Source organism: Diabrotica virgifera, chromosome 6 (genome assembly GCF_917563875.1).
Source record: "Diabrotica virgifera virgifera chromosome 6, PGI_DIABVI_V3a".
NCBI classification, from domain to species: domain Eukaryota; kingdom Metazoa; phylum Arthropoda; class Insecta; order Coleoptera; family Chrysomelidae; genus Diabrotica; species Diabrotica virgifera.
This window is the reverse complement of record NC_065448.1, coordinates 163,455,240-163,475,025: the sequence shown is the minus strand read 5'-3', so window position 1 is coordinate 163,475,025 and position 19,786 is coordinate 163,455,240. Positions and strand designations below refer to the sequence as shown.

Below are 19,786 nucleotides of genomic sequence, written 5' to 3'. Positions count from 1 at the left end.
TTTTATTTCATTTTATTTTACTTACAAACAATTTTCATCATGGAAGCACTACATCTTTATAAAAATACTTAAATTTCTTTTACCAACTTTAATGTCCCCTTGGAGTTTAATCAAAAACAAAATATCTCATACCTTTCTCTTAAAACAAAATCCCATCATCACACTTCAAACACTTTCATGTGTCATTCTACAGGTGGGTGGGGGGTAGGACTTCTTATCGGTGAAAACAGGCTCAAGACAATAGAGACAGGACGAAATTTGGGACATCAACAGGGGACTCTAATACGGGAACATCAATAGGGAACATCGAACTTCATGGATAACAACTAGGGCTTCAAAAGATAACAGAACCACCACCATACCGGCTCCAAACTACGTCGCCACATGTTACTGCGTATGTACCCGATTTCCACTGTAAAAATCCGACACTATGGAGTGAAACCTTGCACGGGGTTCTTCTATGGTCACAGAACAATAGATCAAACCATTCTCTTGATTAAACTTAGCGACAACAAACAAATTCAAGCCGGCAGGTGCGGCATCTGGAGTTCCACGGCTGGCAGATATGTTACCAGCATGAAAAGGGTACTTAGGAACTGAACTGCGTTTCGCTCTGAAGCCACAGATTGAGAAAAGGAACGCGCAATTACCGAGCGATTCTGAACCTTAGAGGTGCTTATTTGACAAAATTTATTTACATATTTAGGACGGGTACAACACACAAATTACAGGGGAGTTGGGTACTTTCCTAACATTGCATAATGTTTCGTAACCAATTGAAACCTTCAAACAGGGTGGGCTTTAAAATATTTAGGACAGGATATAAAATTAATGGTTGGAGTTTTTTCAAACGCTACAAACTCAGACATTTTTCAAAACAAAAATGGCTCCTGCCTAAACGTGAAAGTAAAATTAGATAGACTACACGTGAGAATATTCGTCACCGCAATTATATGTTTAGATATGTAGGCAATATAATGTAGAAAACAACGCACTTAAAAGTACAAAGTACCAAAAAATAGAGTCAAACAATTCTAAACACAACAACTTTTCATCAAATAATGGCGTCGAGGTAAAACGAACTGAGAATGTTAAAATGACAACTGAGAACAAGTTTTCGTCGTTGTTCGATTGATATCAGCACTAGTTGGGTCTCTAGGCTAGGTATCCCATTTTATCCAACTATCCCGTTTTATCCAACTCTCCCCTATAAAGCGTGTTTTATAAAAGATTTCTAGAACGCTCTCTGTGTAGGTACCTTCAAGTGATGTGTAATTGTACCTTAACTCAGCTGCTGCAGTTTTAGTATGATTTAGTCTTTGAGCTACGTTGACGTAAAGTTTTCTTGCGGTATCACATACGGCATATCATTTTCTACGTTTCTATAGCTAAAAGCAATCCAGTGTATTCTTTTGCTATTAGTATGACAGCAAGTTCATCTAGTTGTTCTACCTTCAAGTGGAAAGCACTATTTTACTATTTTTGAGTTACCAATACTCATTTTTTTTTTAATTCAGTTTATAAAGGATTTTGTAAGAACCTCCACCATTTTTTTAATATTAGCATGCGTTCAAAATTAAAAAAAAATTAAGTACATTTTATTTGGACCAGTAGTTTATTCTACAGCATAGTGAAGAATCATTCCGAGGCGAATAGCGATTGGAGGCGAATAGCGGTACAGTAGCAGAACACGGTCTTACTATTACAGCAACTTGTTGACAAAATTCCGCTTTTCTATATACCTTTCTGTGTTGCTGTCTTTTTTTATTTAAATATCTTTCTGTTCTTCGCAGTTCCTCTGCTTTCATTTTTATCTTCGTTTATCCATTTCTTCTTAACAATTTTTCGGCGTATCCTTCCAACTTTCTGTTGCCATTTAATATTCTAATGAAGTGTCGTCCAAATCTCCACTTTTCTCTAGACGTCCTTATCTCTTATTTTCTCTAGTATAGTATTTTTACAGCATCCTCTCCAGTATATCGTCTAACAAGCATTATTTTTTTCTTTTGGACTTTTTCACTAATTTGATCTAGATTTCCGTTGTGTTATGAGATTTTTTGAAAGATGCTAATTACTTGCTTTTTGTTTTTCTGCTTATTTTATAATTTTATAATGCATTTGAAATAGAGTCCCACGAAATAAGTTTTTGAGTTTTCTGGACCTTAATAACCAAAACTTCTATGTTTCCTGTTGTGGGTTTGGTGCATTTTTTAAATTATTTATTTAATATTATTTTATTTTTAAATTATTTATTATATAAAAAATCATACAGAAGTAAAAACTTCGTTTGTACAATGGTATAAAAAAGTTTATTAAAAACTATTAAAAGTCATCCAAAAGGATTTGCAAAACGTTTTCAATCTAGATCAGATCATCTTCAGTGCGCTCTGCTTAGTACATGGAACTAGCAACCTTATGAAATAGGTAACATGAAATATGGTTTACATGATAACTGTATAATACTTATAGCGACTCCAAGTCGATGTTAAAAGATTAAATGTGTTAGGAGTGGCCAAAGGGCAACATGGTTCCCTGCTCGGTAAAAAATCGTGGTTCTTGCCAGTTCAATGGACACAGACCAACTGGCAAGAACCACGATTTTTTATCGAGCAGGGAACCATGTTGCACTTTGAGCACTCCTAACACATTTAATCTTTTAACGTCGACTTGGAGTCGCTATAAATATTATATAGTTATCATGTAAACCATATTTCTCGATGTTACCTATTTCATAAGGTTGCTAGTTCCATGTACTAAGCAGAACGCAGTGAAGATGATCTGATCTAGATTGAAAACGTTTTGCAAATCCTTTTGGATGACTTTTAATAGTTTTTAATAAACTTTTTTAAACCATTGTACAAACGAAGTTTTTACTTCTGTATGATTTTTTAGTTATGGTATACAGCCAGCTACTGGGTATTTTCCCATTGATTTTAATTATTATATATTATTCAGGTAACAACTATCTATTAAAACGATAAATAACCATTTTCAAATTAAAGAATACATAAATTTATACCATAATAATTAAGAGAATCGAATCAGAATCTTCTTTTTCTTTTACTTCTTGGAGATCTTTCGATCTGCTTAATTCTGAAGCTGCCTCTGATTAATTTCCTGGGAGGTAGATTGCCAACTATCCCTCCATCTTTTAGGTGGTCTTCTGGGGGTTTTGAACAAAGGGGAGTCTATTCTCATCCATTCGTCCTACATGGTGCCACCACATCCTCTAGCGCTGCCTTTCCCATCTTACAATATCTTTAATTTTTCATTGCTCTCTAATGTTTGTATTTCTCACCCTCTCTCTTCTTGTTCTCCCCACTATTGTTCTTAAGGTTTTCATTTCGGCAACTCTTAGCATCTGTTTCGTTTTGTTGGTGTATTCCGGCACTTCTATGCCATATGTCATGATCGGTCGTATACAAGTCTTGTAGATTCTAATTTTACTAGTTGTGCGCATATTATACAGATTTAACCAGACTATCTCCCGCAGACACCCTGACAATGCAGATGCTTTGATGATCTGACTCTTAGGTATTTTATTGGGTCGTGGGTGGTTCACAATAAAATTAGGATAATAATTTTTAAAAATGACTTTAAATATATAAAATTCTCACCGTTCATTTGCGTATTAGTTCACATTCATCAATAATGTTTTGTAATTTGCAAACATGTTAATGGTCTAATGTAAACACGTAAACCTATAATCCCAAATAAAAAATCTAACGGACTAAGGTCCGAAGAACGAGCAGGTTGAATCTTCTTTATACAATTCATCGATTTGAAAAGTTCGCATTCAAAAAATTTATAAACCGTTGATAATATTGGAGAAGCACTCCATCCTTGGGGAAACCAAGAATTTTGTAGTAACCAACCATTCTATTGAAGTGCAGGAATATTTTTGATATTTAGTAAATCTAAATACTTCTCATAAGTCAAGTTTCCACCAATGAAAAATGAGTTTGTAAGCCTAGTTAAAACAATTTCCATCCAATTATTCCTACGACCACTATCACCGATCATTATTAATATTTCGATACGATATTTTTCACTTAAATGAACCGGCTAATGGAATAAATCCACAGTCAAAGGAAACCGACAGTAGGTACACACACTTAAATCAACCATTTTTATTTTGCAACGTATTACTGTGAATTGGTTTGTCAACAGTTACCTACTAGATAGCACTCGTTCATTTCTTCTTACATTGTTTTAATTAAAAGAAAACATAAGACCCGAGTTAACGTTTTTACTCTTATTAGACTAGTAAATAAATTCATTGGCTTACACAGTGTGAAGATGTGACCTTTTTTAAGCATTTTGAACATTTGAAGTGATTCTTTTAAGGGCGTAGACGCAAGATTTCGGCTCTTTTTAATACATTAATTTCTTTTGAATCCTGAGAAAACTAATAAATATTTTTGAAAAATTTAAACATGAAATGAAAAATTAGATTATTAGCAAGGGCCGAAAGTCCCTTAGAATAAACAAAAAGTTTCTTTTGAACGAAATATTTGAAATTAAAAATTGCATTAAATTTTATCTTTTTTTCACCCTTGTAACTTATTAGACAAGGCGAAAACGGCGGGTTCGAAGGGAAAAATATTCCCATGAGATTTTTTTGCATAATAACGTTCGTTAGACATCCCAGAATAAGGTTCAAGAAGTCGCCCAAGTGAAAAGTGGGCCAATTTTTTTTTAACAATTTTTTTTTAATCAAATTGCAAGAATCAATATTTTTGTCCCGAACAATTTTTTCTTTAATTTTTTGGACCATTCTGGACAAAAAAGGTCTCTTATAATTTTTCTCTAAAGTTGATCGTTTTCGACTTATAAGCAATTTAAAATTGAAAAAACGAAAAATGGCGATTTTCAAGGCTTAATAACTCGGTTAAAAGTTATTATTATGAAAGTCAATATATGACTATATCAAAGTTTGAAGCCCCCCCTACACGATCCTGAAGAAATTTTTGTCATTATTTTATTACTAAGCTGTTATTTTTAAGTAATAATAATAAGCACCATGCACGTGTGCGGGGCTGTAAATGCTGAGTGCGACAGAGAAGCTATTCCAGCAGTCCAATTGTGCATCGTACTCGCACTCACATTTACAGCAGCGTCAATACGATACAACCACTCATTGTTATTAATTAAAAATAACAGCTTAGTAGTAAATTAATGACACATATTTCTTCAGGATCATGTAACGGCGACTTTAAACTTTGATTTAGTCACTATCTGACTTTTAAAATAATAATTTTTGACCGAGTTATTAAGCCTTAAAAATGGCCATTTTCGCGTTTTTTAAATTTTAAGTTGCTTATAACTCGAAAAAGATCAACTTTAGAGAAAAATTATAAGAGACCTTTTTTGTCCAGAATGGTCCAAAAAACGTAAAAAAAAATTAGACCGGGCCAAAATATTGATTTCTGCAATTTGATTAAAAAAAATTAAAAAAAAAAAATTGGCCCGCTTTTCTCGTGGGCGACTTCTTGAACCTTATTCTGGGATGTCTCACGAATGTGATTATGCAAAAATATCTCATGGGAATATTTTTCCCAACGAACCCGCCGTTTCCGCCTTGTCTATATTGAAATAAACATTATAGAAGTTTTCAGGGACTGTCATCCCTCGGTAATAACGTAAGCTTTCATTCTGCGTTTAAATTTTTCAAAAATACATATTAGTTTTTACAGAATTCGAAAAAAGGAATGTATTTAAAAATCATTGGAGCCGAAATTTTGCGCCTACCCCCTTGAATAATTATTCTGGTCTTGGAAAATAAATATACCTATTCTTTATCTGTAAAGAGATTTGTTTTTCGTTTTAATAAATTTCTTTTACCAAACTAAGTATATCAGAATTCAGAATTATAAGTTTTTTAAAATATTATGCAAAAATATAGAGGGTGTATTATTTAAATTAAATAAGTTGAGTGCATTTACAGTGAAACCAGAAGTAGAGTATCTAGTAACAAAGTCATATTTATGGCATTAATGGCATATACAGTGATGAGCGCGATAATAATCAGCAAAATAACGCAAAAGATGGAATACACATTAAGCTGTGAGATAGAAAGAAATGAAACTAGTGGAGGTGGGAGATTTAGCTATAGAAGCCTTTAAACTTACATTATATTTATTGTTTTCCACCTTTAGACGTATCAGAGGAGTACATTAACTAACACTGTCACTGTCACAGTGGCAGTTGCGAAAGTCATCCTATATTCTAAAGGTGGAAAACAATAAGTAGAATGTAAATATATAGGTTTTTATCGCTAAATCTCCCACCTCCACTAGTTTCATTTCTTTCTATCTCACAGCTTAATGTGTTTTCCATCTTTTGCGTTATTTTGCCGATTATTAGTGCGCTCATCACTGTATTATATGACATGCTATATATTATATGGCATTAGTTGCGCTATGCGTCATTGTACTTGCATGCCAAGTTGAATATCGTTATGAACATCGTCTTTTGCTCTTCAAAAATATTTAGTTGGTTTAAAACTTTATCCCAACCCTGTATATATAACAATTAAATTATTTTCCCAGAAAAGGAATCAAATATCCCACAAATCAATAGCTTTCGAACAATATTAATCAAGTTTTACGCAGTAAATAAATAAAAAAAAAATCGAAACATAATTGAACTATTACCGTAATCTTATAACGATCTCGTACTATTGATCATTCGATTTAACTACAAGAATAATGATGCTGCTTTTAACACAACCATCGATAGATAGATCGTATTAAACCGCTCATCAAAATCATCCCATTTCAGACCTATCATCTCTCATGTATCATATTTATTTTATTGGTGTTTTTTCTTGACCTTCTGGTAAATATTCTAGGATGAATGATCTTTGAAGCTGGGATGCCTGAGGTGAGCCGCTCGGATTCCCAACGATCGGACGGATCCCAAAAACCGCGTGTCTCCTTCAATCGAGATGTACACGTTAAGAGAATTGGTACGCACATCGATGTTTTGTTTTTATATCGATTAAAAATACTAAAATTACTAATATTTGTAAATTTGCGACACAGAAGTACGATAGTCATTGGGCCCACCTTTTAAAAAATAATATTACCTCGCTCATTAGACATATTTTTTCTTCAGGTATTCATGTCGAGTTGTACTGGAGTACCGTTAAAAATTTGTCGGACAATATTACCAGTAGATTATAATTATTTTTATCAACAATCCTACAAAATTCAAGATTTATGGCTCCATAGTGCGCCCCTCAAAAATGTATACCCTCACAGCTGATTTTTGCAAGATTGTTTGATAAAAATATTTACAAATAATGGGTAATATTGTCCGACAAATTTTTAAGGGTAGGCACTCCAGTTGTCGGACACACCAAAGTATAAAAACCAAAACCACTATATTTACGAAATGCCCCCTCCCGAAAATTTTCCGTAGTAGAAAAGTTGTCCGACTCGACATGTATAACTGAATAAAGGAAGTCTCATAAGGGAGGTAATAATTTTTTTTGGTGGGCCCAAGACCTACGAGTTTACTTTGCAAGAATTCGTAGAAATTGTTTTATCCTTATTACCGATTAAAGTATAGAAGTGTATATTTCTATTGTTCGTTAATCTTCTTAATATTCTTCTCCGTTTTCTTGTTTAATATCTTCCTTGCATGCCTTCTCTAATGGGTTTAATATCTCCCTTGCATGCTTTCTAAATATAGAAGAAAAACTGGACTAGAAAATAAACCTTCAACGATACCATCGAGGGACGAATAGGCCCTCCACTTACACTTGATAAAGAGACAAATGTCATACATACTTAACACTTGATTTTCCTTATATACCATCTCATCAGTGTGACCATATCTCGTTTAGTTCTCGTATTGGTTATATACTATCATAAGTATGCAGTAACAACAATAGGAGAACATAAGAATGCATTGAAGAAAATAGAAAGAAGCAAAAAAAATATATAAATAAAACGAAGAACAGTAAAAGAAAAGAACGAAGAATGGCAAAAAATCTGCGCACGTATTAAACAATACGAGTATACACGAAGAATAAGAAAATCCGAATCCAGGAAAGTAAAGAGTTCTTTAAGACACAATATCCATGAAAGGTTCAGAAAACAGTAGCATGGGATAAACAAATGACCAGGAATTGGACAATAAACAAATGCAACAAGAGCAAAATTATCAAGCTAGACTGATTAGTGAACGAGATTGATGATGAGAAGATGTTATAGATTAACAAATTACACCATATTTAAAGTGAAGATATAAAACAAAGGCACTGCAAGAACATATACATATAAAACAGACATATATGTATAGGTTACATATAAGAAAAACTTCTAGTTTGGTATAACAACCTAGTTAGGACCCCAGATGAATCAAAATTGATATAAAACAACCCGCAATAGACTCAGACTCCAATGCGAAGAAAAATGGTATTGGTTAATAATACTGCTGTATAAAATATATTTTCATTAGTTTTGTTCTTTGATATTCTTTCCAGGTGCGTCATTTGATAGGGTCAGGGGGGCCTTTGCCCCCCCGACCCTGAAAATGACTGAAATGTACAAAAAATAGATCAATTTTTATTAGGTTTGCATATATAATGTATTGTATATACATGTTTGCCCCCCCTAGCAAAATTTCAAATGACGATCCTGATTCCTTCCATGTGCCCTATACATATAAACGTATGTATTTTTCTTTTTTGTGGCACCACATTTTCTTCATACCAGAATGGTTGGATATTTATACTACTCCATTTCTTCTTCTCTCTTGTCTGTGTCTCTTCGAGACATTATCAACTTGAAACTTGGGTTTGCTAGTAAATTTGAAAAGAAAACGCCCATTTTATCTAATTCATTTACTAAATGTAAAACACTAAACATTAAGTAATATAGTATTATGATAACAGTAAGTTCTTAACAAAATTAAATAACAATATTAAATAACCAATAACAATAACTGATTTGCTAACTTATTTCATTTACTTTTTTATTACTTTCTTTATATCTTAACAAAATAGTTTTACAGTTAAAATAATTAAAAGATTATGCTAGAAGAAGATATACTGTTCTTTACAGTCCATAAAACCTAGATTTGTTGATTTGAATATACACTAATATCCAAAATGACCGCACCAACTAATGTCCCAGACGTTTGAAGCTATTCTTCTTATGAACTGTTGATTGGATATCCATTATTATTTTTTAATTATAGGTGTATTTGCAAGGAATTAATGTACCAATGTGTTCTAAGAAATATCAGTTTTATCCATATGAGGGGTGTAAAAATGAAGTTGTGTTTTTTCACCTTATGTATTTTGTAACAGCCTGTCGAATTTACAAAAAAAACGTTACATATTATTTATTAATATTGCGAGATAGCTTCATTTTTTTTCACATTTTCTTCATAAAAAATAGGGTGTAGAAGATACTTGTGAAAAAAGATATGTTTTACGATACCATCCCGTATTAATTGTCTAGTTTTAACTTTGTCTACGGTATTTTACCTTCTTCTTACATCTTCATTTCAACTACTTCAAATATTTTCATATCCTTATTTGACAACTGCCCAAACTTCTGCCTCATCAAGTCATCAAGACTTCGCCTTTAAGTCTTTACCTAGGCTTTACCAAGATTCGATATATTGTCATTTTGGTTTCTTGTCTTCTATCTTCAGACCGTAGTAAAAAGTTTAAATGCACATCGCTTTTATGTCCTGCTGCGCTCTATTCTGTATGTCTCTCCTCGTAGTTCCTTCGTTGTATATTTTCATCATCAGCAACAGCTATTCCATCCATCGTCAGATGTAAGCCTCCCTTAGGTGTGTTCATTCATATCTGTTTGCTGTTTTTTGCATCCATTCGCGGCCAGCCATTGTGCAACGGTTGTCTTCCATTCTTCCTATGAATCCTGCCCAGTTCCATTTTAACATGGCAACCTTCTGGATCACATCTTTTACTTTTGATCGTCTCCTAATCTCTTCATTGGACTTGCGATCACTGAGCATAATGTTGAGAATTCTTTGTTCCATAGCTCTCTAAGTCACTTGAAGTTTGTGGACTACGCTGTTGTTAAAAGCCCAAGTATCAGTTCCGTATGTCAGAACTGGCAACACGTACTGATTGAACGTTTTTGCCTTTAAAGTGTTTGGCAAGTTTGATTTAAATACTGTTTGTAATCGACCAAATTCTGACCATGCTAAGGAACACCTTCTATTTAAATCAGCGCTTTGGGTTAAGCTTTGACAGTTCTATTTTTTGTCCTGAATATTTAATACAACTCAACCTTTTCTATATTATTGTTGTCTAGAGTTACATTCCCAATTATACAGGGTGTAACAAAAATACAGGTCATAAATTAAATCACATATTCTGGGACCAAAAATAGTTCGAATAAACCTAACTTACCTTAGTACAAATATGCACATAAAAAAAGTTATAGCCCTTTGAACTTACAAAATGAAAATCGATTTTTTCGAATATATCGAAAACTGTTAGAGATTTTTTATTGAAAATGGATATGTGGCATTATTATGACAGCAGCATCGTAAAGAAAAATTATAGTGAAATTTGTGCACCCCATAAAAATTTTATGGGGGTTTTGTTCCATTAAACCCCCCCAAACTTTTGTGTACGTCTCAATTAAATTATTATTGTGGTGCCATTAGTTAAATTTAATATTCCTAAAACTTTTTTGCCTCTTAGTATTTTTTCGATAAGGCAGTTTTTATCGAGTTGATGGTTATTTTTTAATTTGTTTACATAAAAATGTTATGGGGGTTTTGTTCTTTTAAACCCCCCAAATGTTTGTGCACGTTCCAATTAAAATATTGCTGTAGTACCATTAGTTAAACACAGTGTTTTCAAAACTTTTTTGCCTCTTTGTATTTTTTCGAGAAGGAACCTTTTATCGAGATATGGCTTCTTTTTTAATACGGTTCAAAATTATACCTAAAAACGTAAATCATACATAAATTTACATATTATTACCAAGTCTCCATAATCGTACACAAATATGTGGTGGATTTGACAAGTATTCAAAATATCTCGATAAAAACTTACTTTTCGAAAAAAGTGCTAAGAGCCAAAAAAGTTTTAAAAACAATGTGTTTAAGTAATGGTACTACAATAATAATTTAATTGGAACGTACACAAAAGTTTGGGGGGGTTTAAAGGAACTAAACCCCCATAAAATTTTTATGGGCTGTTTAAATTTCACTATAATTTTTTCTTAGGATGCTACTGTCATAAGAATGCCATATGTCCATTTTTAATAAAAAATCTTTAATAGTTTTTGATATATTGGAAAAAATCTATTTTCATTTTGTAACTTCAAAGGGTTGTAACTTTTTTATATGAACATTTGTACTAGGGTAAGTTAGGTTCAATCAAACTATTTTTGGTCCCAGAATATGTGATTAAATTTATGACCTGTATTTTCGTTACACCCTGTATATTAAAATATTTTATAGAGAAAAATTGTGCAACTTTAAATATCGACGTTATACAGGGTGTTAGTAAATAAGTATAAAAAATTTTAAGGGCTAATTCTACATGAAAAATATTACCAGTTTGCTCTATAAACATATGTTCGCAAATGCTTAGTTTCGGAGATACGGGGTGTTGAAATTTTTATTTCAAACTGCCAATTTATTTATTGCTCTAAGACCAGTTGAGCTATGAAAATGAAATTTGGTGAGTTTTAGGGGATAGTTATTACGAATTTTATGTAATACAACTAAGAATTTTGTATCTATCATTGGCGCGCCTACGGGCTATGGTCTGAATTATTTTAAAGAAAAAAATAGTACACCACTGAGATATTTCAAATTAGAAATTATTTTTAAATTCCGCGTCTAATTTACGACAAAACCTTTTCTTGCCTTTTTTTCATATGATGCACCGTTTTTATGCAGAAAAATAAAACATATTGGCGCATATTTTTCATTTCTTAATACATCATCAAGAACTATCCAATATAATAATACTAAACTAGAACAATAACAGAAAATATTACTAATACCATTTTAACTAGGTGCAAAGCTGCAAGAAATGTTTAAAATGATCTCCTTTACAGGTAACAGAAGAATTTTATATTCATCATTGGCGCGCGTACGGGTAATGGTCTGAATTTTTTGAAGAAAAAAATTGTACGCCACTGAGATATGTCAAACTAAAAATCATTTTTGAATTCCTTGTTCAATTGACTACAAAAAATCTTTCTTGCCTTTTTTTCATATACGATGCCGTTTTTATGCAAAAAATTAAACATCTTAACGTTTACAAAGTATTTGAACTAAGTTTCTATGCATATGGAAACTACCTCAAATACTTGGTAAGCGTTAAGATGTTTTATTTTTTTGTATAAAAACGGCGCCTCGTATGAAAAAAAGGAAAGAAAGATTTTTTGTATTAAATTGAACGAGGAATTCAAAAATGATTTTTAGTTTGACATATATCAGTGGCGTACTATTTTTTTCTTCAAAAAATTCAGACCATTACCCGTACACGCGCCAATGATGAATATAAAATTCTTCTGTTATCTGTAAAGGAGATCATTTTAAACATTTCTTGCAGCTTTGCACCTAGTTGAAATCTTATTAGTAATGTTTTCTGTTATTGTTCTAGTTTAGTATTATTATATTGGATAGTTCTTGATGATGTATGTATTAAGAAATGAAAAATATGCGCCAAGATGTTTTATTTTTCTACATAAAAACGGTGCATCATATGAAAAAAGGCAAGAAAGGTTTTTTTATCATAAATTAGACGTGGAATTTAAAAATAATTTTTAATTCGAAATATCTCAGTGGCGTACTATTTTTTTCTTTAAAAAAATTCAGACCATTGCCCGTAGGCGCGCCAATGATGAATACAAAATTCTAAATTGTATGTCAAAAATTCGTAATAACTACCTCCTAAAACTCACCAAATTTCATTTTCATAGCTGAACTGGTTTTACAGCAATAAATAAATTGGCAGTTTGAAATAAAAATTTCAACACCCCGTATCTCTGAAACTAAGCATTTGCGGACGTATGTTTATAGAGCAAACTGGTATTAATTTTTCATGTAGAGTTAGCCCTTAAAATTTTTCATACTTATTTACTAACACCCTGTATATCGCCAAAATAACGCTTGTTTTTCGAGATATTGACGATGGGAGGTGACTGACTAATTTTGGTCATACTTTTTATTTTTGATGGTGCTGAAAATGAAAATAAAGTTTATTTTTAGTGGGGGAACATTATCAAAATCGCGAGTTATCATAAAAACAGAAAAAAATGAAATTACGTTTTTTGCGTTTAATTCGCGATAACTCTGTTCCATTTTAATATTTTTTTCTGAAATTTTTATTGTATAATTTTTCTGGTCTTTCTGAAGACAACGGGACCTCTTTCAAGCTTTCAGTCTTGTTCTAGAAAAAGTTATGCATTTTGTTAAGTAAAAGGTACAGATTTTTGAATTGCAAAGTTTAATCGAAAAAGGTGAGTGACGCAATTTGAAATTTAGCTATTTAATTAATTATATGTTAATATAATATAGAGTACCTACAAGAAGTTTTCTGGAAAGTTTTAGATCAAAATATTTTATACAAAAAAATTGTGTAACTTTTAATATTGACGTTATACATCCCCAAAATAATGCTTATTTTTCGGGATACTGACCATGGGTGGTGAATGGCTAATTTTGGTCTTCCTGTATGTTCGTGACAGTGCTGAAAATAAAAATGAAGATTATTTTGAATTTTTAAATAGGAGGACATTGGCAAAATTGCAATTTACCCTAAAAATAAATAAATCACTATTTTCTGCGTTTAACTCTGTTCGGTTTTAACATTTTTTTTCTTAAATTTGTACATCATATACTTTTCACCTTTCTGAAGAGTATAGGGCCTGTTAGAAGCCTCCAGTTTTATTATAATAAATGTTATGAATTTTTTAAAGTAAACGGTGCAAATTTGTAAATTGCAATATTAAATCGCAAAAGTTGAGTAACAAAATTTGAAATTTAGATTTTTAATCATATTTATATTAAAATATAGACTAGACCAAAATGTTTTATAATAACAAATGGAGCAACTTTTAATCTCATTTTTTTATTTTTAGGGTAAAAGTGCGAGTATGACAATGTTTCTGCACTTCAAATTTATAATAAACTGCTTCATTTTCGTTTTCAGCACCATCAAAGATATAAAGTAAGACGAAATTAGCCATTCACCACCTGTGGTCAGTATAACGTCGATATTAAAGTTGCAATTTTTTTTTCTATAAAACATTCTGATCTAAAACTTTCTAGAAAACTTCTATATACGCTATATTTTAACATATACGTGATTAAAAAGCTAAATTTCAAATTTGTCACTCAACTTTTACGATTAACTTCAGGCAATTCATCAATCGGCACTTTATTTCAGTTTTTTCTCTTTGTAGGGTAAAATTGCGATTTTGAAAATGTTCCCCCACATCAAATTTCATTTTCGTTTTCATAGCCATAACATAAAACATTCAAAAACATAAAGTATGACCAAAATTAGCCATTCACCACACTGTGGTCAGTATCTCGAGAAATAAGCGTTTTTTGGGGGTGTGCCGCTTGTCCACAATCAAATTATCTATCACAATTGTTTTACCAGTCGGATCGAAATCCCGCCTGGAAATTCATAAAAATATAATTAAAAAAACTGGACCATTCAGTACTGAAAAGGCCACGGTGACCCCTATTTGCCCCCTTACCTATATGGGACATTTAAAATAATGCGTTATAGACCAGGGCGGATCTGTTTTGAGGTGGATGTGAGGTGGCATTCGGATTTTTGCAGATCAAGTTAGGTGACAACTTCAATAATTATAATTGATTTATGCTCCTTCCCAAATATGCCCAGAACATAAATAAAAAAATTTAAATATTTAAAAATTTCGAAAAATCGATTTTCTTCTACTTTCATTGCTTATAACTTTTAAACGATTCATTTTGGACAAAGTCGTAGGGAAAGAAACTTAAGATAATTGAATTTTGTTTAATATACGACTGGTTTAAAATGTCTTAAAGTATTACCCTTTCTGCAAAATAGCAATAAATAGCAAATAAGGGGGCAAAAAAGACTGTTTTTATTCAATATTTTTCAACTACTTTGGTTGCACATAGAACCTTCATAATTAGCTAAAAAAATTCTTACAACATACTTAAACCGTCCACCAAATTTCAATAAAATCGACCTAGATTTTGCATAATAATTTTGTAATCTAAATTTTTTTTAAAAAGTTCAAATTTTTAAAAACTTTCTGAACAAAAACGAGACCATTTAGAAGTTTGCTAATTTTTTTACATATAAAGAGGTTCTCTACCTATCTAATACACTTTCCAGAATTAAAATGAGTATTTAAGCGTCCTTAGCACTGTTTTAAAGTTATAAACAATGTTTTGGCTGATAAACAAATTTGAGTTGGAATAAATTCATTTTCTTGAGAATGGGCTAATCTGGAGATAAATCCCGAAACAGATCAATTTTTATTTTTAAATTATAATTTTTTGGCATAAATATCATACTAGTGACGTCATCCATCTGGGTGTGATCACGTAATCTAAATATTGGAATTAATTTAATTACATTTTTTTTTAATTCAAACTTTGTATAAATAATTATATTAATAAAATATCGAAACTCAAAAGACTCCATCTTTAAACAAATAAATGTTTAAAAATAATAAAATCTTTGTATTTCTTAGTTCGGAAGCAGATTCTCTCTTATACCTATTCCCCATTCTTCTAAAAATTACAAGGAAAAAAAGGAAAAGGGTGATGAATGTAGAGACATGGGGAGTCTACATAGTTGCACTCCACAGCATATCAATTCACCGAGGTAAAGATCAACAAATCTGCTTCCTAGTACTCGATACGTGAGTAAAACCGTGGGTAGATAAAAGGCATTATATTTAGTTTCGATTCAGAGAGCATTACCATCTTTATATGGACCATTTCAAACTCTTTTGTTCTCGTCAGGAAAGCATATGTAATTATGCTCTAAATTATATTAATGTTTATATTAGTGAATACAAAATTGAATAGCCTTTCGATTCACCTATCACACGGCACCTATTCTCTTTAAAAAAGTCATCGATTACGTCATCACGCCCAGATGGATGACGTTACTAGTATGATATATATACCAAAAAATTAGAATTTACAAATAAAAATCGACCTGTTTCGGGATTTACCTCTAGAGATGCCTATTCTCGAGAAAATGAATTTATGCCAACTCAAACGCCCTCACTGTATTTGTTTATAAGCCAAAAAATTGTTTATAACCTTAAAACAGTTCTGAGGCCGCTTAAATAATCCGATTTTAATTCTGTAAAGTGTATTAGATAGGTAGAGAACCTCTTTATATGTAAAAAAAATGCAAACTTCTAGACGGTCTACTTTTTCTTCAGAAAATTTTAAAAAATTTTGAATTAAAAAAAATAAGATTGCAAAATGATTCTGTAAAATCTATCAGGTTGATTTTAATGAAATTTGTTAAACGATTTAAGTACATAATATGTTGTAAGAATTCTCTAAGCCAGTGATACTTAACCTTTTTCTTTCCTGGGCCACATAGTAGCTATTGTCACAGCTTGCGGGCTGCAATCAAGATGAAGTAGTATACAGGGTGTTTCATTGGGAAACGGAAATACTTGAATGGTGAATAAAGGTAAATGAGGCGGTTCTAGACATGCTAAATTAATTGCTCCACCGACTTTATAACCGAGTTACAGGGTGTTTTATCGATTTTGCCCATTTCTTTCTGGACCCACAACTTAAGAGGAAACAGTAGCGATCAACAGGTAGCGCAAACGCGTTCCAAGATTGCGGCTGTAATTTTGAATATTTTTTCGAGATATTTGGCACACATAGTCGTAATATAATAAAGAATGGCGGTACAGAGCCCAATTTGAAAAATATATTAATATGTGGAAATTACTCTGTAATTAAATACAATATTAAAAAAACGAGCCTGTACCGCCATTAAGAAGAACAAAAAAATACACTTTCTTCAAATAAACTTTTCTATCCGATGCCTAGATTTTGTGTCATTTTGGAACTACTAATGAAATAAAAAATTTTAGTAGTTCCAAAATAACACAAAATCTAGGCATCGGATAAAAAAGTTTATTTGAAGAAAGTGTATTTTTTTGTTCTTCTTAATGGCGGTATAGGCTCGTTTTTTTAATATTGTATTTAATTACAGAGTAATTTCCACATATTGATATATTTTTCAAATTGGGCTCTGTACCGCCATTCTTTATTATATTACGAATATGTGTGCCAAATATCTCGAAAAAATATTCAAAATTACAGCCGCAATCTTGGAACGCGTTTTTGCTACCTGTTGATCGCTACTGTATCACCTTAAGAACTGCCTTGTATATTTTTTTGATATTTGGTACACATATGTCGCATTTAGAATACAAACCACCCAACTACTAATCACAAGAAAAATCCAGGTCTAGGAAATTTTCAAAACCCGTTTGCACATTTGAAAAGAGCTTTAACACATTCACGGTCACGCTTCATATGTAGACACGTCTTCTTATGGAGTAAATGACTTCATATGCAGTCGTATCCGTGAATGTGTTAATGGAGCTTCCATTTTTTGCGCAGACAATTCAATGACTTTAATTTTGAAATTATGTCGAAATTTTAAGAACTCATACTTTCAAAACAAAAATTTCGATATAATTATTTTAAAATTAATGTCATTAAATTGTCTGCGCAAAAAATTGAAGCGAGCAATTAAATTTAGTTTTTATGCTCTTTCTAAATGTGCAGACGAATTTTGAAAATTTTAATATACAGGGTGTTGTTTCAAGGTCACATTTATTTAAATTTTTTTTTTGTTAATCCGGACCTGAATTTTTCTCGTGATTACTAAAAGGGTCATTGCAATGTAGTAAATAAGTATTGGATTATTTTTAAAATGAGTATTTGTTCATTAACTTTATTAATTTATTATTAAAAGTTAATAATACCTTGCTTTTTAATCAGAGTTCTTAAAAATTTCAATATAATTTAAAATTAAAGTAATTAAATTGTCTGCCTCACTCCCAAACACGCCTCAAACACATCGGCACACTATCAAATAATTAGAGAAAACACGTGAAATTTGACAAATAATTTGATCACATGGCCCTTCAGTTAGCCTTCGGGCCGCATAAAAAACGCTAGAGGGCCGCATGCGGCCCACGGGCCGCAGGTTGAGTATCACTGCTCTAAGCGAATTACGAAAGTTCTAAATGCAACCAAAGTGGTTGAAAAACATTGAATAAAAACAGGCTTATTTTGCCCCCTTATTTTGTATTTATTGCTATTTTGCAGAAAGGGTAATAATTTAAAACATTTACCAGTCGTTTATCATACTAAATTCAATTATCTTTATTTTATTTCCCTACGACTTTGTTCCAAAATGAATCGTTTTAAGTTATAAGCAAAGAAAATAGAAACAAATCGACTTTTTTCGAAATTTTTAAATGTTTTAATTTTTTTATTAATGTTCCGTGCATATTTGAGAAGGAGCATAAGTCAATTATAATTATTGAAGTTGTCACCTAACTTTATCTGCAAAAATCCGAATGCCACCTCGCACATCCAAAAATAGACGTTTTTTCACAGATCCGCCCTGATCTAATGCCTCAGTAGTGTATACGTGCTTATTTCATTGTATTTTCAATATAGGTCAATGTCCATATAGCCCCAAAGGGAATACAATAATGAATATAATAAAACAAATAAAACAATTGCATTGTCTTGCAATTCCATAAACACACATGAATGCTTTGAAGTGGAAAACATTTACCAATACAAAAAATCACTCTCACCTTGCAGAAGAATTAGGGCAGACGTGTCAATTACCCTTTAATTCGAGTGTGATTCAGCAACATTATAAAAACAGATTCCGGCAAACAGTGGTCCCCAAACAAACGTGTACATAATTTTCAACAGTGGATAATAATTGCTCGTAATGTAATAGTGTTTTTAGTTTTAGTCGCATAATTATTGAAAGAGAAAAAAGTTTAAAAATAATTTTTAATTTTTTGCAGAATGTTATATAGACAAGGCGTAAACGGCGGCTTTGTTGGAAAAAATATTCCCGTGAGATTTTTTTTGCATATTTACATTCGTGAGTCACCCCAGAATAAGGTTCAAGAAGTCGTCCACGCGAAAAGTGGTCCCAATTTGTTTAAACAATTTCTTTTGAACAAATTACAAAAATTAATATTTTCGGCCCGGACAATTTTTTTTGGGTTTTTGCGGCCAATCTAAACAAAAAGGCTTGTCGTAATTTTTCTGTAAAGTTGATGGTTTTCGAGTTATAAGCAATTTAAAACTAAAAAAAAAAAAACGAAAAATGGCGATTTTCAAGCCCAAAAGCACCAGTAAAAAATATTATTTTTGAGGTTACCAAGTATCTAAATTAAATTTCAAACCTTCTTGTTTCAGTTCCCGATGAGTAATTTGGGCTTATTTTATTTTAAACTATTGTTTTTTAATTGTTAATGCAGCGCTTTTGACAGGGCGGGCGCTCGGGGTGTCAGCGCGGGCGTTCTTGGCGCTTTTATATACTTGTTAAATATAGGACGTTTTTGGTAACCATATTTTTTAGTTTTTATAAATCAATATGATTTTTTGATATTAATTGTAATTTTTGAAGGTATAAATAACAATTAAAAAATTAATAAAGCATTCGAAAGTTTACAATTGTGTAGCAAAATTTATGTGAAATTCATATTTTTCTACGGCCGTGCTAAAAGAG

The 19,786-nt window shown here is 31.7% G+C and overlaps 1 protein-coding gene across 5 annotated transcripts in view; it reads left to right on the top strand.

Annotated features, from left to right (window-relative positions):
- The window catches only part of LOC114328375 (uncharacterized), a 985,491-nt gene that overhangs the window by 381,928 nt on the left and 583,777 nt on the right, over window positions 1-19,786 (top strand). For all 5 annotated transcript variants that reach the window (XM_050654288.1, XM_050654283.1, XM_050654289.1 and 2 more), the window contains one exon: window positions 6,854-6,970. In XM_050654288.1, coding sequence (XP_050510245.1) covers window positions 6,859-6,970 — 112 coding nt within the window. In that variant the 5' untranslated portion in view covers window positions 6,854-6,858. The remainder of the gene's footprint in view (window positions 1-6,853; window positions 6,971-19,786) is intronic.